Genomic DNA, 19941 nt, shown 5'->3' on the forward strand with positions numbered 1-19941 from the left:
CCGTCTTTGCCCTCACTATTGCTTACGCATAAGGTGAAGACAAGCTGTTCTGAACCGCAATAAGATCTAGATGTGTTAATGATATCACTGCAGAAGCCTGTCCGATTTCCTTTTGTCGGTGAGGGGTCAAGAACCGTTAAAAGGAATCATAAGTAAGCGATGGGCTTGCATCAGATTGCTTCATGGTGTGCCTCTGCGATTACCGAAGCATTGCATAACAATTTTCCGATCGCGGAATTTCATTGCGACAGTCGGGCCAATCTGATACTGTTTTGGACATTGAATGCCAGTTCCGTTGGGGTCAAGATATGTGATGGGCGAGCTTAATTACAGTAACAGCCGATCAGAGCCGTTGCAGGTGCCTCCTTCCCCGACAGCGCTTTCGTCCGCCATCTCGTCAGATTCGCTTTGCCGCTGTCGGAGATCTGTCGTACCTCCTAAGCATTGCTTTTGCGCACAAATCACAGCGATAGCGATGGTAGCAGACACATGTCCCGATTGAGTGCTTATACCCTCACGCTCTGGTGCCCTTCAACATCCCAAGTACTCATCTATGGCTCTGAAACACTGATATTTATGCAAGAGCACGATGATGTCCTATTTCTCGGCGCCACATGACATTGTCAATACTGGGTGCCGTGACTGCTTCCGCCGTGCTTCACCCAGCTTTGTTAGAGCCTACGACGGTAGGGTCATACCAGCACATAACTCGCGATAACATTTCACCTCGTTCTCTGATGCTAAGCAGCCTCGACGGTACGTGCCCCACTACTGCTGATTATCAGATTAGATTGCTGTACCCACATTCGACAGCCATCGACGTCAAAGGTTGTACAGCCAAGTCATTCCATCTAATCTTATCGCTTCCAGGCCCCCAATGGGAACCCCTTGAAACAAACCTGGTTGGCATATTTGGAGCGGCCTCGCGCGCTGGTCACACGTTTTCTCATCCTTTTCTACCATGGTTTCACTCTTTCCACGTTCATGCAGCATGCCATGCAAGATCTGAGCGATACAAATATCGAACAGTCAATTGTCCATTTGGTATTGGGCCATGCATCAAAGTCCTTCAACAAGATCTACGTTCTTCCAGGGGTACATCCATAATGCTCGGCGAAACTGTACGCACGCAATGGAATGGCACTTGGAGGTACCTAAAGTTACAATACCTCCCGCAAGCAGGAAGCTTCATTCATTAAGCCCTCCGAATCTATCTCCATGATACGCTCAGACGTTGAGCCTAACGTTGCTCTTTACACGTGGAAGCAGCCGTGAGGACCTATCACACTTACCAAATAGGATGGGGCAGAGCCCAAGAGTTAATGGTGAACAAGCCGCCCTTGCAGAAACCAGAAAGGACAACCATTCTTGACATTCACGACCGCAAATGGCGAACTCCTGGGCGTTTGATCGTGCTTGCTAGTGGTCACGCGAGCGATATACGATCTGTTCCTTGTCAGCTACGGACTATATGGTTGAGAACATCGTGACATGCTGACAAGCAGAAACAATTGTATTCAGCGGGAAATAATGTGAAGGAGATATCCGCCTTCATTTGCTCCCCATACGTTGGCCAGCTGACGATTCTCCTTCGCAATTTCTACGGTTGGTCCACCAAAGGATGCGTTGACAAGGAATAAATTACCTTAGGAGTGGTTCGACCACCTTCTTCGCGAAACCATATTCAAAGCGATATTCTCGAGACCCAGATTGACGTTATCGGCTTTAGTAGGCTCAAATTTGTAGTCAGGAACCCATACAGTACCTCGGCCTCCACCACAAGAACGCGCTGGTGTAGATATCATCGCTTCTACGCGACATTCGAACCCGAAGGACGCTCTCAGGCCTTTCCAATGCTCAATGAGTCTGCAGACAAGCAGGGGAATGGAGACTGGAAGAAGAGTAAAAGAAGAAGAAGCTTACGAACACGGACGACGTCCTTGAGGGCTCTACAAGCATTACCAGGCGACTCGGGTCCAGTGTACCACACAATTGCATATCTGCTGACTGCTAGCGAAATTATAGGTACTGCCTCCGAGAAGCACATGGATATGTTGCCAACGGTTAATTTTACCGAGGTTCTGAGGCAACGCCGTGTGAAGGCATTGGATGCCGAAGGCCTGCATTTCGATCAGAACGGGTGAAAGCCCCTGAGAGATATAAACCAGTCGCACGATCACTTCGACTTCTGGCTCTGTTGCCGGTCCACCTCCATGTTGACCTAACCACTCGTTTTGCGACGGACCAAGTCCCTGCGACTGACACGATCGTTGCAGCATGTACTTCCTGATCTCCGAACCTGAGAATCAAGCGTGGGAATGGAGGTTTCAAGCGGAAATGGGGGCTAGATGCATCGGAAATGATCGCTTGACTGCATCCGATTGCTAAGGACTACGCAATGGTATGAACCGAGCCGCAAGCATGGAACAAGCACGCACACCGAACACGACTACCACACACCACAGAGCATCGTGAAATGACCAACCCCGAACGGCTCAAGACGCTTTAGTCAACAGTGAGATTGCGACCTCACCGCTAGCTAGTCAGCCCATACAATTCTAAGGCTGCGCTCATATACATATCATATCGTATAATATCATACAAATGACTTTTCAGCCCGAAAGATAAGCAGATCATAGTCGTAACAACGCACAGACCCAGACCCAGATCAAACTCAATCTTCACGATGCTGTTCCAAACCCGCGACTCAGTGACCCCAACGACCAAAACACAAATCACAAACGCTCTTTCCTCCTCTGGTGTATAGTGGTATCCTTTTGCTTGCTTGCTTGTGCCCAAATGATGAATCAACAGTGCGCCTATTCCCGTGTCGCAAAGAGCAAAACGCGATGCAGAGAACAACGACGATGTAATCTGATGCTCAAACACCCAACGCTTTGTACCGAGATGCAATACTCATGCAACAACACCACGCCGAGTTGTCAGCGATGCCCTCCACTCCCCGAATGCCCATGCCCATGTCTCGCAGCCTGCAGTCCCTTCTGCGTCTGTTCCCTCTGCTGCTTCCACCCCTCCCAGTGGCGTCGTCTCGCGTTAATGAACCAGTTGCTTATCTGTATACGTTAGCATGATCTCCGACCCTACCCACAACGCCACGAACGAAACGACAGTGGCTCGACTCACCTGACTAATCGTCAAATGCGTCTTCGCAATCAACATCTGCTTATCCGTATCACTCGGATACGGATGATCCAAATGATCACTAAACCACGCCTTCAACACATCCGTCACATGTTTCGGGAGGTTCCCTCTCCGCCGTCTGCTGCCGATACTCGCCGTGTCGGAGCCGATATACCCATTGCTTGACTGGCATGCCATGCTCGGTGGCCAGGAGTGCCCGTTTGGATACGCGCAGTAGGGGTCCACGGGTGACCATTGATCTAGCGTGTTATAGCCCGTTGGGAGACCGGCGGCCGTGTTGATGGGGTAGGTAGTCCGTGGGGTTGAGTATTGAGCGTGGGTGAAGGAGGGGGCGTAGCTTGTGTTTGGGGTTTTGGCGTAGGAGATGTCGAGCGGGTCGGTGGGGGAGGAGGAGTGGTAGCCCACGCCGTTGGGCTGTTGGCGGGGGAGTTGTGAGCGGGAGGAATATGACGGTGTGCTTTGTGTGAGGTTTATTTCTGTTAGACTGGGGAGATTTTGTTGGCTGCGGCCTGTGCTGAGGGGGGGTCGGCCGTAGTAGGATTGTGAGGAAGACGTGGAGGAGGCGTAGCCGCCGTTTGAGTATTGGCCATTCGAGCTCCAGCTGTTAGGTTGCGAGAGCATGTTGTCGTTTGTGGTGTAGAAGCTCAAGTCGTCGAAGGTTTGGCTCAGCCCTGGCATTGGTCCGCCGACTGTCTGGGGTGATGAGTTTGCCACGGGCGTTGGTGACCTTGAGGAGTAGTCCCAGTCGTCTTCGAATTTTGGTTTCCGGTCCGTCTCGCTGTCTGGTTTGATGATCTGTATTTGGAGTGAGATTTTGCTTTCAGGTGATATTGAGTCGCCAGGTCTCACGTCTTGTAGCGGCGGTAACTGTCTTTGACGGTTTGAAAGTGAAGTCTGATATTTTTGTCTGCTAATTGTTAGCAAAGTCCCCGTAATATCATCTGTGCGTGACTGTTGACTAAGTAGCGGCTATGAAAGCTGAAGAGTCTCGCTTTCGTATCATCGTGGACATGTGTTATGGCACTAACGACTGTCGTAATGAAAGGCTCTGGCACGCTCAAGCTCTAAAGTGTTCGGAGAATTGTGCTTACCTATGAGAGGAATCGTCTTCCTGCTTATACATATCCGCTGGATATCACCCAGCGTAACGATCCAGGAGAGGCTATCTCCGCCTGCAGAACACGATCTCACGACTATTCTCGATCGAAAGTCAAGGCCGATGTTCGTCGGTGTAGGTGAACAATATGGTCACAGCTTCCGGTCTTCTTTCAATGGGAATAGGTCAAAGCTCAGCCAATGTGAAGATCTTGTAGCAGAGTGTCGGTAAATGAAGTGTATGTACTGACCGACACGAGCCTGGGGGTTTCAGCTGTCATATACATTTTGTGATTGACTCGATCCACAGAGTACCCCAGACCTGCAGTCGCAGAAAAGCTAGGTGGAGCCATGGCTGATCCGGCTTGTACTCCAGATCTTGATTCAGGGGTGTCGAATATGATGAGAACATGGGAACCACAAGGTTCGGACGCCTCAACTAAAGCAGAAGAACTTGGTGTGCAGGGTGGTGCAAGCAGCCGAGCCAAGTTTCCGGCACACCATGAGTCGGTGGCTTTGCCTATGGATGGCAACACAGTGCTAACAAGAAGTCTGATCGAATTGGGAGCGGTGGGCTGAATACTTGTGGCTGGAATGTCAACCAAGGGCTCTGCACATCTGCCTGGCCTCGCGTTTGACATGAATACTCGAAGAGCAGCAGTTTATCTTGAACGAAAGCTTAACGGAACTGCCAACATTTTCGGAAAATTGATATGTCGTTCTCGGAAACAAGGGAGGAGCATGCATCTTGAACAAGGAACAAGCTTACCTCTTAGCTAGATGTTGTAGACTGAAAAGAAATAAGTGCATGCTACTGTGGTGATGTCGAACTCGATGGATCGAACATGGGTTGCTAGCGTCGTTTAGGCTGCACTTTTGTCGATTCTTGCCGGACATGTGGCCCACACCCAGCATCGTGGTCAAATGGAAGCGAACACTCGTTAATCCGAATCATGGCAAGCGCCCGGATCTGAATCTTGGTACTCTTTGTCGAATCGGACTAGCTCTGCATCGGAATCCCAAATTTGGTCGCCTGCATCATGAACCCAGCCTCAATGCGCAAGAACTGATTCCATGCCTAGGAGTCCGCATTAGCAGATAGAGTTTAACATGGTGGCAGTCCAACGGGCCACTAGGTACCCGGTAGGATCTGCAGGCTAGCAACGCGGAGTGTGCTGGCGCATCCAGTCTGCAGCAGATGGAGACCATTCACTGAGCATTAACACCTTTTAGCTATGGCGTAGAGTGCCGCTGTAAACGTGGGAGTGTCAAAAACGGCATTGCGCAATCTTCGCACAGCGCCTGTCTGGAGTTGCATCTGTCGTTTTCGCCGCATCGAGCCGCACAGCTTCAACAGTATGCCACGGCTTGATCGACGAAAAACATGTGAATACCGCAGATAGACGACGCAGTGTCCATCACGTAGGTGTGGATAGGGTGCGGTACCGCATCATTGGATCACGTTACACATAGTCGCTGACTTGGTAACTCGGTTGAGATTAGAATTCGCGAATCGATCGCAAGCGGAACGTAGTATCCAGACGCAAACGGGGCCTTGATATGCTGCAGAAAAGCATGCAGTTACATGCTTCTAGCGATAGTTCAACATAAGAAGCGAGAGTAACTGTATTCGCTTACCGTGGGCGCTGCTCGCAAACCAGACTGCGCTGGCGAGTTGACGCAAGGGTGGCAAATGAGACGCTAAAAGATATAGCTTCATGCAGCTTGCCGGGACTACCCAAGGCTCTGGGTCGGTCCAAGGCGAAGTACCGGAAAGTCGCATGCATGGTACGTATCATATTGTACCATCATTGGGAATCTTTGAATCCTTCGTAAGCAATGGCCTCAAGCCCTCACGTCGAAGACTCGGCCGGGTCCAGGGGCTATCAGTATCGCCGAGTGGTGCGCGATACGTATAGCTCGAATGCGACTCCTGGAAGAAACCCCACCTAGCAATGACTGTCGAAGGCGACAGGACCGAACTGCGCAATTCTTCCTCGGCATAATGATCCGTGGCTTTGAACTGATACATGAGGCTCGCATACGAAAGCCATGCAGCGTATGCAAAAGCGTTCGAGGCTGCGCCTCTTAGACGACCGCCTCCTTATGGCAGGAGCTCCTCCTCACAGCTCGACCCCTGGGTCTGACACTTTTGGCAGTGCACGTTTGGCGTATGATCTGCTTCGCTCGAGCTGGTGACCGCAAGATGTACCGAATCTCGTGGTGACAGCTTGATGCATGGTATTGCCCTGACATCTGGCAGAATCTTAGACATCCGCCTGAAAAGAATCCTCCGATGAGCCTCGCCGCGGGCAAGAACCCGTTGACAACACTTTCCTGCTCGCGCTGCCTCCCTTCAGGCTACCAGCTGGAATGCAAGTTGCTTAGATACGACATCGGAAAAAATCGCTGTGCTCTGTCAACGAGCCGGGCTTGCTGGGGTATCGCTGTCTAATGGCGAAGACCACGGCAAGAACAACACGGAGGCTTAACCTTGTTGAAGGTAGCACAGAGACGCCCGATCACCATATGAGGTGCAATGCACATGCAGCAAAGTACACGACCGACGAAAAACGCATACCGGTCGCACTGTACCGTGCTCAGCTGTACTCGAGCATCATGGCCATCGATATCTCCGCTAACACGTAAGTTGGGTCTGTTTGACTAAAACTGTGACACAGCTTGCCTAGAGCATTGCTCGTGGTGGTGTGCTCGTTGGACATGCGCGAATGTTCTCCGAGTCTCTGGTGCTGTTCATCCGTTCCGGCAGGTACCCATAGCCAATTTTACCTTGATTTCTGAAGGAGTCGGCCGTCGCCGAGTATTACCTCAAGGCATTGCGTTTCCAGCCAAACAACAGTTCATGCTCACCGCAAGCACGTTTTGTGACTCGTCGTTTTCGAGTGATGAATCTTCAGTCTTCTTCGTTCACTAAATTCCGACTAACGGTAGTGTATGTGTGCGGGCCTGTGATGATGGTTGAGTTAATGCTGATGCTGAAATCGATGATTAATCGACTTGGTTGGAGGTAGGGTGACATTCCATTCGAAGTGAACTTCTTCTTCTTTGTCGGTTCATCTTCCAATTTCATTATTGAACCAAGGTAGACGCGTCCAATGATGGCCGCCTTGAGTCCTCGACGGGCGTCGCCCCTCGCAGTTGATCCAGTCTCGTACTGGTGGTGGTGTGATAGATTTCTGGGTACTTCAGCGACCTTACAAGATGCAATCAGTGGTCTTGAATTAAAGTAAGAGCTCAGTACGGGAACAGCAATGTTTTAGATAACATCTTGATGATTCAATGAATTGATCGTTGTACTTAAACGTGAAGAGTCGTTCATCGACTTGAAATTGAGTTTGGTTGAAGCAAACACAACAACTGTCCACACCGCAGCTCCTGGTGCCCATCGTTCCTGCCGCTTCTTCACGCAGTAGTGCTTTCTACGCGATGAACGTGCTGCGCAATTGGGTCTACATTCATTCAATGCGCCGTGCGGAAATCATGCAGGCGTTGCTATTGCCAGGCAATCGGATGAAGACGGCATCGTAAGGTCCATCGGAGAGTTTGAAGTCAGAAGCGCAACAGTCTTGCTTGAAACCTACAACAATAGGACCATGACCACCAAAACAGAGTCAAGAGGCGCTACAGGAACCATCTATCTAATCACAATCCAAATCGTCTCCAGAGGCCTGACTTTTTTCGGCAACCAAGCTCTCCTCCGGTATGTCTCACCCAGTCATCTTGGGCTGGCAGTACAGCTTGAAGCACTCTCGATATCGGTACTCTACACAGCACGCGAGAGTCTGCGAGTAGCATTGCAGCGCGTCTCCAGCGGAGCAGCAGCTACAAAATCATCTCAAGCCGCAGTCAATGCTGCGTATCTGGTTGTACTGCTCGGGATGCTGCTAGGTACCGTGCTAAGCTCCTTCTATCTCTACCCAGCTGGGTCAGACCTCCTTGATCTGCCTGGCTTCAAGCCTGCATTCTGGTTATACGGCATTGCAACAGTCCTAGAGCTTCTGGCGGAACCATGTTTCGTGATTATCCAGCAACATGCCCTCTTCAAAGATCGGGCTCGCGCGGAGACCACTGCCGCCATCACACGATGCATTGCTGCCTGTTCTGCTGCTATATACATGAGCAGACAGCAAATGGTCATGTCTGTCTTACCTTTCGCTGTCGGTCAGTTTGGTTACGGCCTAAGCTTGTTCGTGGTCTACGCGTGGAGTGCTTCGAGAGTCGCTTCTTCGGACCACTTCTCGCTCCTGCCTAAACAACTGCAAGATGAATCGAATGCCGCGCTTGCCCTCTTCTCAAAGCCACTGCTGAAGGTGGCGCGCGCCTTCTACATCCAATCAATATTCAAATGGCTGCTCACACAAGGCGACACTCTTGTCCTATCATATTTCGCTGACCTCCAGTCACAAGGCATATTTGCACTCGCCAGCAATTACGGCGGATTGGCATCACGACTACTTTTCCAGCCTGTCGAAGAAAGCAGTCGCAATGTCTTCGGCAGACTTTTGTCCACAAGCAATGCGCCATCCACCAAGACCCTAAGATCAGCACCAAAGTCACCAGAGCTAGTTCAGAAGTGCAACCAGGCCCTCCACTACCTATCCACAATCCTCCACAGCTACACCCTCTTCATCGTCATCCCCTGCTTCACCCTCCTCCCACAAATCTTCCCAATCCTGATATCAACACTCCTCGGCTCAAAATCACAATGGAACTCAACACAGACAGCACAACTCCTCTCAGCATACAGCTACTACATCCCATTTCTAGCCATCAACGGCATCCTCGACGCATTCGTCACCAGTGTCGCAACCGAAGCAGAACTTGGCTGGCAGTCTGTCATGATGATCGGTGTGACGGGCCTGTACCTCAGCGTCGCAGCACTCTTCATGGACGCGATGAAGCTGGGCGCGGTTGGGCTGGTATACGCGAATATAATCAACATGGTGTTGAGGATCATCTTCAGTCTTTGGTTCATACAGGGCTGGACGCAGGAGAATATACCGAGTACGCCGGGCAAAACTCGGCCTTCTGCGTTCAGACAGTCCTGCGGGAAGAGCTTGCCGAGTTATGCATGCTTGTTTAATTCTGGGCTCATTGCGATCGGACTACAAGCTCAGGGATACGTCAAGGTTGCATTGGCCGACAATGCGACCGTGGCAGAGTTATCGAGGCTTAAATTTGGGAGACTGAACCTGGACCTCTTCGACTTGAGCTACCTCTTCTCGGCCGCGGTCGTGCTTATCAGTACCATCCTGCTCACTGAAAGCGAATTCTTGATTAGAACGGTTGAGCCGCTCCTGCCAAAGCGTGTCAAGTCTCGGTTGGAGCCATACTTGAAGGATCAGGAAAAGAAGGAGCAGTAAAGCGCAGACCTGAAATCATATACCAGGAGACACAACGTTAGCTCAGGTCCTGAACTGAACAGAAAATATCATAGATTGAGCACCTACTTGAATAGGCCAACGCATCTGACTTTTCCATCTAATACTCCCACATATTCGACCAGACACCGCACGCCATACCAACGCACTCCGACAATCAGTCACTCAATCATCAAACGTCTTCTTAGTAGCCACCAACCCCTCCATCCCCTCCTTCGGCCCAAACGCCCCATAAGCCTCATGCTGCTTCTTCTTCACCGTCGTCCCAAACCTCATCAACTCCCCTGGGACAGGCTGTCCCGCCCCCTTAAGCACATTCACCAACCCCCCCGCCAACCCCTTATCCTGCTCCGTAAAGAACGTAATCGCCGTTCCATCTTTCCCCGCTCGTCCCGTCCGTCCAATCCGATGAACGTAGTCCTCCGCCGTAAGCGGGAATGTAACGTTGATAACTAACTTCACATTCGGAATATCCAGTCCTCGTGCCGCGACGTCCGTTGCAACGAGGATGGATACGTCGTTTTCCTTGAAGGCCTTGAGCGATTTCTCGCGCGCGGCTTGTGCGAGGTCCCCGTGGATCCCGGCGACGGGGAACCGATTGCGCCGTATGAAGTCCTCGATCCGTGTGGCTTCTTTCTTGTATAGACAGAAGACGAGGACGCGTTCGCCGCGGGGCTGTTTCTGCAGGAGTTGTAACAGACGCGCCTGCTTGTCGTAGCCGTCCATCACCTCGACGCTCTGTTTTATCCGTGGGTTCGCGCGGAGCTCCCCGTCGTCGGCCATGCCGTCTTCGCCCGAGTCCCGACCGATTGTGATGCGGACGGGGTCGCGCATGAATGTTGCTGCGAGTTCGCGGATCGACTTCGGCCAGGTAGCGGTGAACATTGCTGTTTGGCGTTTGGTGGGACTGGGCATGGTACTGATGATGTGCTTGATGTCGTCTTCGAAGCCCTTGTCGAGCATGCGGTCTGCTTCGTCGAGGACGAGGTAGCGGGTTTTGGAGAGGGATATTGTGCCGTCGGACATGAAGTCTTTGAGGCGGCCGGGGGTTGCGACTATGATGTTGCACCCGATTAGATTGCGGCGCTGCTCGTCTTTGTTGGTGCCGCCGTAGATGCATGTTGCTTTTAGTTTGTTTGGAGAGAGGGTGCGTGTGAGGGCGTCGATCTGTTCGAAGACTTGGATCGCGAGTTCGCGGGTCGGGGCTATGACTACTGCGCGGATTTTCTTGCTTTTCTTGAGGTGCGAGAGGCGGTGGACGAGGGGGAGGCCGAAGGCGAGGGTTTTGCCGCTGCCTGTTTCGGCTATGCCGATTAGGTCGCGGGAGGAGAGGAGGTGCGGCCAGGAGGTGGATTGGATGGAGGAGGGGGTTTCGAACTTTGAGAAGAAGGATTTGTAGGTTGTGAGGATTTCGGTGGGGAGTTGGTTGAAGGCGAGGATGGGTCGGAGGGTGGTGGATTGGGGGTCAGTGATGGAGACGTTTTGGGATTTGAGGTAGGTGTCTATGTCGGTTTGGGGGAGAGCTGTGAGAGCAGCGCTCTGCTTGTATTTTCCATCTTCTTCTTCGTCTTGGTCGGGGACAGGTGTGGTTTCTGCGGTGGTGTCGGTTTCTGTTGGCGTTATGTCTTCATATTTGAGCGCTTCTTTGCGGTCTTTCTTGCGGCGCTTCTTGTCGTGTTTCAGCGACGAGCCGTCTTCGAGATTTCGCTTGCCCATTATAGTGGTATAGTCGTTGATGTTGGCAGAAAGAAGGGCAGCTTCATGCGCCGAACATTTTGAAGATTTTAGATGCTCAAGGCTGCTGACCAGAAATTTTGTGGATCTACCGGAGTTCTACCGTTAGCTTAGTACAACTTCCGAGATCAATTTTTGGTGAAGCTCTTTCCTTCTCAACACCTCCGTCTCAGGGTTCAGAACATCACCGTCTTTCTCACCTTTGTGCCATCATGTCCGGCACGCCCCTGGAAAGCGCCAAAGCTTGCTGGACCCGCATACAGTCCGGATCGCCTGTATACAAATTCTTCTTCGAAAAGATTGAGCTCGTTAGTGCGGAACATGGCTCTATTGTTGCCAAGCTACCTGTGACTGAGAATCTGTTGAACTCGAAGCAGGGCTTGCATGGCTCAGTCTCTGCAACTATTGTCGACTGGGCGGGTGGTATAGCTATTGCGAGTACTGGGATGGAGAAAACAGGTGTGAGCACTGATATTCATGTCTCATACGTCTCCTCGGCGAAACTTGGCGACCTCCTCACTATCGAAGGCAAGGTCGCTAAAGTCGGTCGGAATCTAGGTTTCACAACCGTAACTATCTACAAAGGTGAAGGAGATGATCAACAAGTCGTTGCTCATGGTACACATACCAAGTATGTTCTCCGAGATCAGCCTCCGAAGCCGACATCCTGAGCTGGAGTCCGCTCGAACTATTGAATGAGAGCCACTGAGAGCCGCTGAGAGCTCTTGCTTCCTCGTCTTCGGATCATGCGTCCGATCAGGGACGGTATCACTTTTGTTCTGGCCGGCTGTCTTTCAACTCTTCTCCCCTACACCTCCACAACCGCCATCTTCTTTGCGTCTAGCATGCGCTTTTTAGCGGTCGTGTATTGGACTCACTCGGATAGCGAAGATCATCTCCATGGCTATGCTTTAGATGTTGCTGAGACATTTTGAATGCTCAAACGACAATTTTGCTGTGGTACATATCTCCTGCTGGATCTCAAGGGTTGAAACGACCATCAGCAATCCAACCAGACCATTGACCACCGACCTCTTGCGCCAATGCGAGAGGTGTCCTTCCTTGATCATCCTTCAGCGTTCTGATGTCAGGGGTGGCCTTTCGCTCGCTCTTGCTGAGACCCAAGCTCTCCATAGCTTGAATTACCTGTGTAGGAAACTTGGACCAGTCGAGACTAGAGGCCATTGCCAGCAAGAGCCATGCAACCTCTTCCCGCTCATATCTAATGGCAACATGCAATGCAGAGCCCTCGATGCCCTCGAATGTGCCCTGATATCTCAAGATGTTTGTCTGCTCTTCTTCTTCTTCCACCACTGCGTCGTCCTCGGAGTCGTCCTTGATCAGGTGGAGAATGGCATCAATATCACCTTCTCGGCAGAACTCTAACAAGGCATGACCTCTTCTTTCTTCAGGGTATGCCCGCAGATATGCCTCTTCTGTCGCTGTAGGTAGGATGTCGAAGTTTGGCTGGTCGCCACCTTCGTTTCTGATTGTGCATAGGACTTGCTGTTGGCCAGCATTGTTCAGTGAGGAAATATCTTTCGAACAGTTTGGGCATTGGGTAATGGTATATGCATCAAGGAAGCATTCCCTAGAGCATATTAGTTTAGTCGTAGCAACTAATAGTCCAGATACTCACCAATGGAAATGGCATCCACAATTCAGTTCGACATCGTCAGGCACGCTCTCTGGAGTTGCTGCATCTTTGGAGTCCTCTTCACTGTCTGAATCGACCAGGACCAACAGAGGCTCTTCACAAGCTGCGCAGTTGCCTGACATTCTGATGAATTGTGATCGTGACTTCCAATCTTGGTAGAAACTTGCGCCTGCCCTCAAATGACCTTTGTATCGCTCTTTCTCTTGTTGAGTACGGTCACAATATTACTCTACTGCACCTACGACCTCTTCAATTTAATCTCGAACTTTTTCTCTCTTCCTAAAACTGGCCCACCTTCAATATCGATTAGCATCGAATCGATTGCGGGATCTGCGGGCAATAAGCTCCACCAACAGCCGGCCAGGGACGAAGTGAACACGATTGGGTAAGAGATTACATGGATTGCATGCGCCCGATCCGCTCATCAAACTTCTCTGACATGAAGCCTCTGTCCTCTTCATAATATTTGTGGCCTGGAGCGGTGATGTGCAAATATGGAACCGGAATCCGTGGACACTACCCAGCGGGACCGTAGTGAGTCGGCGTTGACAGAGAAGCCCGCCGCGACCCAACCAGACGCGGCCTCCACGGCGACAACTGTGCCAGACAATACCAATTCATCAAGCCCCAATGCGCCGGTAAAGCCTTTGCCTACGGTTTCAGACCGACTACGATACATAACAGATGCTACCCTTCGCTTCTTAGGGAATGCAAGCAAGGAGACTTTAGGAGCCTGCGCCGTTGGTCTGGCCGCTTCTACATATCTTGTGCTCGGGAGACTGGGACTTGTGCTCATAGGGGCTTTTGGAGGGGTTCTGCTCGGCGCAACATGGGACTCTACACAAGGTTCGGCAGATAGTAACTCATCCGACACAGCACAGCGGAGAAAAGAGCTAGGTGCTGAAATAGTGAAGAGGAACCTGGACTGGCGCAATCAAAGCCGGAACAAAGACGGTGGCCAGACACCCGAGGAGAAAGTAGAAGCATCGACGAGCAGGAAAGAGTTGGACTTTTCCCAATACCCACCGGAAACAGCATCTGCATTGAAGGCTTTTTCGGATACCGTCATTAAGGACTATGTGAACTACTGGTACACTCCAATATTGCCTACAGAGAACGATTTTCCAGCCGACTGCCATCAGATCCTGGTAGGCTTCATACAATCCTTCTCGAACCATGTCTCCCGAAAACGTGCCGCAGACCCCTTCCTCGACTTTCTTGCCAACTCGACATCCGTGGTTATCGTGTTTCTACAAGAGTTAGCTGTTGCCTTGAAAGCTTCCCAAAGGAGCGACGCCGAAGAAGCTCTCAACACTTATCTCAAGTTTCAGCCTGACAGCAATCTCGCGAATGTCCTGAATACGGATCAGCAGAAGCAGAAGCTGCATATGGTGGCCGACGACATACTTCAGAACTTCCTGGATTCCAAGACATACAATTGCTTGCCTGCGAGAACATTCCTGCGAGAAATACTAGCTGGCTTGATCCTAGATGGTACACTGGTTGCCTGCTCGAAGCCAGAGTGGATAAATGGTTGGATAGTTTACCTGCTTGAAGATGCAGAACCTGGCATCTTGGACGCTATTGATGCTGGCGTAAGTGAGCTGGAAGAGAAGGCGAAAGAGTCGGGTTCGCCTATGCAAGATGTCGCACAGAAAGCACAACACAAGAGGCGCATGAGCAGAGCAGAGCAGGCCATGGAGGATGCCATGCGTGAAGCGCAGCGCATGAACGAATTGATTGCCGAAGAAGAGGCACGCAGAAAGCAGGAGTCATCTACAGCCGATAGAGAGGATGCCTTGTCCACCGCAACCACCACAGATGCCGGCATAGCAACCCCGACCTCGTCCGACAGCGAGGCACAACTGCAAGGCGATCGAAGCCGCGCAGTAAGCAATCCCATGGTTTTTGACAGTGAGGGTAACAACATCCCATCTGTGGCTCCTAGCCCAGCCAAACAACAGCAGTCTCAGGCAGCCTTTACGAGCTTTGACCAGCTGGAGCAGATGCAACCGCCAACAGCATTACAGCCGACATCAGAAGCACCGACTAGAACGGAGACCATGGTTGCCATCCCACTCACTTTGCATAACGCAAACATCTCGATCATGGACATGGGTGTGACCAATGACCAGGTACCTATGAAGCAGAAACCAGACGCAGACTTGTTAGTTCAGATCGAGCCAGCGTCGAACAGATTCCCTGGCTGGATGGTGACGCGTCAGTATGCTGCTTTCGAAGCATTGTTCGAGACTTTGCGAAGGATAGCACATATCTCTGGCGTTGCCGAGTTCAACTTACAGTACCAAGAATTACCACCGTGGAAGGGTCGATCTCGAGCCGCATTAATAGCAGACCTCGAAAGATATCTGAAGATAGCGCTGAAGTCGAATCGTCTAGCTGAAAGTGAGGCAATGAAGCGCTTCTTGGAGAAAGACACAGGTCTTAACAAAATACCTGCATCACAGAAGAACGTATTCGTTCAAGCAGGTAGTGGTCTGGAGAATGTCGGAAAAGGCTTCGTCAATGTGCTAGGACAAGGTGGGAAAGGTCTTCAGACCGGCTTCCAGACCGGCGGGAAAGTCTTTCAGACGGGAGGGAAAGCAGTACTAGGAGGTGTCACAGGTGTCTTTGGAGCTGTGACCAGTGGTATACCGGGTCAAAAGAGACCTGGACTGTCATCCAACAATTCGACAACATCCGTGACAAAAGCTCAATCATCCATCTCGTCTCCTGCACGACAGAGCCAAGACGTACTTCGTCAGAGCACTGATCTCGATCGTCAGATGAGAGGCTCTCCACGACCGTCGACAAGCACGCGAAGCTCGACTGACCAGCTGCGAGCATCGAAAGACTTTTCTATGAGCTCGAGTCAAGAATTCGACCAAAACATGAATCTGCCGCCACCACCAGACATGATGACGGACGAATATGTACCAACATCCTTCTCATCACCACATCGCGCAGCATCTCTTGATGGTGTGGCGGAGCTATCGAGCACACCAAGTTCATCGAAGAAAGCGGTCTCGACTGCACCGGCGCCTGCCCAACAAGCACCTTTTGTGTTGCCAGAAGAAAAGTCACAACCAAAAACTAAATCCCGACCTCAAGACGTGCCGATATCAGAAGAAGAGACACGCATGACCGTCGAACTTATGTTCGCCCTTATTACCGAGCTCCTTTCTCTTTCCTCAGCATGGACGTTCCGTCTCTCCCTCCTAACAGCCGCAAAGTCTTACCTCCTCCGTCCTCGCAATCCACAACTTCTGTCCATACAGTCACTGCTTCAGGAAAGCGTTATTGACGCCAACCTCTCCGACGCTGGCATGGCAGCACATATCCGTAAGCTACGCGAAAACGCATTGCCTACAGAAGAAGAGCTAAAGAAGTGGCCGAATGAGCTTACGGCTGAGGAGAAGGAGAAGTTGAGGATTAAAGCCAGAAAATTGCTGGTTGAGAGAGGCATGCCACAGGCGCTGACAACTGTGGTTGGTGTAGCGGCTAGTGGCGAGGCATTGGGCAAAGTCTTTGACTGCCTGCAGAATACTGATGTTGCGAGGGGTTTGATATTTGCGCTTATGTTGCAGGCGTTGAGGACTGTGATCCAATGACGCAAATATGTATGAATATGATCATGTGCTTCTGTTAGTACATGTGGAAATTCCTGCTCGTGAGGTTCCAGTCCATGTCTGCGGCGTTACTGAGGTAGCTGGATCACACGGGACAACTTACATGCCATTTACTAACAGGTCGAAATTGTGGGCCAACAATATTGTGACAAACAGTGGTACGGAGCACGCCCACAGCACCAAAAAGTGCTCATTTCCCTACCAAAGTCCTGGCGCTGCCTCATCAGATTGGTATAAATACCGGTCACTCCTGCACTCTTACACTCTCGGCTGATTCGAAACGTCTTCGAGATCAACCGTAGAACTAATGAGCAAGAGATAGCAACTTAGCCAATATGGGACAGTCGCAATCATTAGAAGGCTCGAGAAAATGTACTGAGACGATCGAATTCGTAACCGGGCGATCTCAGACCAATGCCGACACCTTCCCACCGCCTCCCTATTCCAAAATCCAGTACTCTCCTTCGAAGTCGTCTACTCCAAGCCACGCTACCTCAGTGATACCAGCACCCTCCGCGCATGCCAAGCTCCTCGTCGGTCCAAACAAGACTGAGTTCCATGTTCCGCAACACATACTCGCCCAACTACCGCCCAGTATATTCCCGGAGACCCTCAACCACGACCAAACAATCGATCTACCCAACGAGGACCCCGAGACCATAACCATCCTACTCCACTACCTATTTACCGGCACCGTGAACGCCATTGCCTTCGACAAAGCCGACCCAATCCGCTCATCGCACGAAACACAACAATGTCTCACAAACATGAAAGCCTACATCCTCGCCCACAAGTACAATCCAGAAGCACTGATGAACGCCCTCGTCGACGCCTTCCACACCTACTTCACCTCCCGCTTCGTCAGTCCCCTGCTCATCACACACCTCACGGAGGCCGGGTTGCGGTACTGTAAACTGCGGAGGTTCCTTGTTAGACGGCTGGCTGTCACGCTTGCGGCGCCATCCATAACGCCTTGGAGTGTGTACCGCGACAGAGATCGTGACTGGGAGGATGGGATACGGGGGTTTGCGGGGGAGGATGTGCTTGATGTGTTGAGGGAGTGTATGTTGGTTTCTGGTGGGGGGATGGTGGATACGGTGGGGAGATGTACTTGGCATGTGCATGAGCGGTGTGGGAGGTGTGGGAGGCGGCGCGGGTTCTTGTGGTGATGTGGGGTCGGGGCACGTCTGGTCTGGTAATCAGAAGCTGCATATCAAGGCTTGAGCTTTGGCTTGTATGGTAGGCTGTGTGATGTCTTAGGTATACATCGTGACGCTCGCGCAGGTTTCGGCGGCGCTCGAGATCTTGCAGTCGGGGTCCACGCGAAGGCCAAGGAGGAGCACACGAATATGAAACTCTCTGACAGGTCGTCCGCAGCGGTACTTCGTGAAATTCCAGTTCGTGTCCGCAACCTCTTCATAGCACGAGAGCTGCCCCGGGCTCTTCCCACAATTGACCGCAGCGCAATAGGGATCCCCCCGAGCACAGAGTAGATCCAGTAGCAAGCCGCACATATCTTCATCATTCAGCATCTTCTCGGTTGTGCAATTTGCTTGCTCGATCCAGATCATAGTACTGACCGTCGAATTGTGTACGGTGTAGTTAAGTGAGTGAGCCAGTTTGTTGTCCGGAGGGAGCGTAAGCTGATCGAGGCTACAGTAGTTCTGGATCGAAGGAAGAACTGTGCTTGCGATGATGTAGGTGACCAGGTTGAGGAGGATCTCGATAGCGATCTAATGTTTAGGATGTCGAGCCGCAAGGAGGCCAAGATCGAATCCGAGATGAGATGGAGGTTTGGGGGTTCATGAGGCACTGTTGCGTTTCGTGCTCTGAGCACTCTATATCGGGTAGGTTTCGGCGAAGGGAGTTCGTGACACGGTGGAGGTGAAGAGCTAGTGGAGCGGGATAGTTACATAATGGTCTCGGGGTCCTCCTCGGGTAGATTGATGGTTTGATTCGGACCGTGGGCCTATAGGATTATGGTGGCAGGATGGGCGTATACCTAGTCTGTCTCTCCTTGAGGAACTCACTGTCACCTACTCATAAATTCACATATATACCTTGGGGTTATGAGCCTTATACCACAACAGCTATCGTTGCCGCACTATGATCTCCTTGTGCTTCGTGGAACGTCTTGCAGCTCAATCAAGTGAGTACACCTCGAACGACTGGATGTCAAGTAGATTCCTGGAATGGATCAGGCAAGCAGACAGCACGTCCGAATGCCATCGCCGTAACCAACCGTAAGAGTTGTAGAATGAGTGACAGGTATTTGTACGATCTTGATTGCAGTAGTCGGAGCCGGGATGCGTTTGGGTATGCGGTGAACTAGGCGTGTCACCTTGATAACATGACAATGTGGACTCAGTGAAGGATGAAGGGACAGTACTAGGCCTCGCAGGGTACACCAACGTGGCACCTGGATCATCCTCCATCTCAATACTAAGCTATATGTGTGTCTATTTGCGATTTGTCCTTCGCAATCGACCATAGGGTCTGGAAAATAGGGGTTCCCGTTCGATCACCCGTACTCAAGCCAGGCGCCGACAGACTAGTAGTTGGGTCGGTGACGACCAGCGAATCCCTGCTGTTGATTGTTTTTGCATTTTTGCGAAAAGATAGGCGGTGTGTTTGTCTGTGTGGCGTGGGAAGAATTTTTTTGTTCTGCGGAGTTGAAGGCCCTAACGCAGGAAATCATATTGAGCTAGTGCTGTTAGCGCCGAGCTAATGTCTTGGCCGTCTATCGCGTTCTGAAAGGGTACGCTCGAACCTGCCATGCTACTTGGTGTCAACTCATGCTTTGATTATTTCTGGCTTTCGCGAAAGGCACCTCGTACCTACAGCTACAATGAAACGCCTATGCGTTATATATGCGACGAACCCTTGACGGCAATCAGCGCCTACCTACGACACAAGTAACCATATCCTGTGCAGCAGCTCACCTCTGTACGCTGACGGCTACGGCGCATTGTTCGAGGAGCCGAAGCGTCGTCTGGTCCTGGACAATACATACGTTGGGGAATTGGGAAGAACCTTGGGACAGTAGATCGTCTCTTCTCATAATGACCTTCCTCACCGATTCTGCGATATCGCATGCTATGAATCGGCCATACCACTCCTGTGTTTCGGATACTCCAAGAGCACAGTGTGCTTGCGATGTGAGTGACGGGGCCTGTCAACGGACCTAAAACTCGTCCTCTCCATCACCTGCTGAACTCGAAGTACTGTACTCTATCTACAGAGCTACATTCTTCTTGCCTAT

General features: G+C 51.3%; 7 protein-coding genes across 7 annotated transcripts; 4 read left to right on the plus strand and 3 right to left on the minus strand.

The window, feature by feature from the left end:
• Positions 1-2942: 2942 nt before the first annotated feature.
• CUP9 (homeodomain superfamily) lies at positions 2943-5067 on the minus strand (the record flags this gene model as incomplete). Its single annotated transcript, XM_064868722.1, has 3 exons — positions 2943-3074; positions 3145-4069; positions 5027-5067. The coding sequence occupies 3 exons, from the start codon at positions 5065-5067 to the stop codon at positions 2943-2945; spliced, it is 1098 nt and encodes a 365-aa protein (XP_064734219.1).
• A 2804-nt stretch (positions 5068-7871) lies between these two features.
• On the plus strand, positions 7872-9641 carry RFT1 (Oligosaccharide translocation protein rft1; the record flags this gene model as incomplete). Its single annotated transcript, XM_064868723.1, has 1 exon — positions 7872-9641. The coding sequence occupies one exon, from the start codon at positions 7872-7874 to the stop codon at positions 9639-9641; it is 1770 nt and encodes a 589-aa protein (XP_064734220.1).
• Positions 9642-9824: 183 nt separating this feature from the next.
• On the minus strand, positions 9825-11375 carry DBP3 (RNA-dependent ATPase; the record flags this gene model as incomplete). The annotated part of the gene is made up of 1 exon (XM_064868724.1): positions 9825-11375. The coding sequence occupies one exon, from the start codon at positions 11373-11375 to the stop codon at positions 9825-9827; it is 1551 nt and encodes a 516-aa protein (XP_064734221.1).
• Positions 11376-11605: 230 nt separating this feature from the next.
• Positions 11606-12064, plus strand: PMZ80_000272 (uncharacterized protein; the record flags this gene model as incomplete). Its single annotated transcript, XM_064868725.1, has 1 exon — positions 11606-12064. The coding sequence occupies one exon, from the start codon at positions 11606-11608 to the stop codon at positions 12062-12064; it is 459 nt and encodes a 152-aa protein (XP_064734222.1).
• A 310-nt stretch (positions 12065-12374) lies between these two features.
• On the minus strand, positions 12375-13172 carry PMZ80_000273 (uncharacterized protein; the record flags this gene model as incomplete). The annotated part of the gene is made up of 2 exons (XM_064868726.1): positions 12375-12984; positions 13033-13172. The coding sequence occupies 2 exons, from the start codon at positions 13170-13172 to the stop codon at positions 12375-12377; spliced, it is 750 nt and encodes a 249-aa protein (XP_064734223.1).
• Positions 13173-13544: 372 nt separating this feature from the next.
• On the plus strand, positions 13545-16661 carry PMZ80_000274 (uncharacterized protein; the record flags this gene model as incomplete). The annotated part of the gene is made up of 1 exon (XM_064868727.1): positions 13545-16661. The coding sequence occupies one exon, from the start codon at positions 13545-13547 to the stop codon at positions 16659-16661; it is 3117 nt and encodes a 1038-aa protein (XP_064734224.1).
• Positions 16662-17014: 353 nt separating this feature from the next.
• PMZ80_000275 (uncharacterized protein) lies at positions 17015-17848 on the plus strand (the record flags this gene model as incomplete). The annotated part of the gene is made up of 1 exon (XM_064868728.1): positions 17015-17848. The coding sequence occupies one exon, from the start codon at positions 17015-17017 to the stop codon at positions 17846-17848; it is 834 nt and encodes a 277-aa protein (XP_064734225.1).
• Positions 17849-19941: the final 2093 nt, after the last annotated feature.

The sequence above is a fragment of the Knufia obscura genome (assembly GCF_036327395.1).
Source record: "Knufia obscura strain CCFEE 5817 isolate CBS 148926 chromosome Unknown scaffold_1, whole genome shotgun sequence".
Classification (NCBI taxonomy): Eukaryota; Fungi; Ascomycota; class Eurotiomycetes; order Chaetothyriales; family Trichomeriaceae; genus Knufia; species Knufia obscura.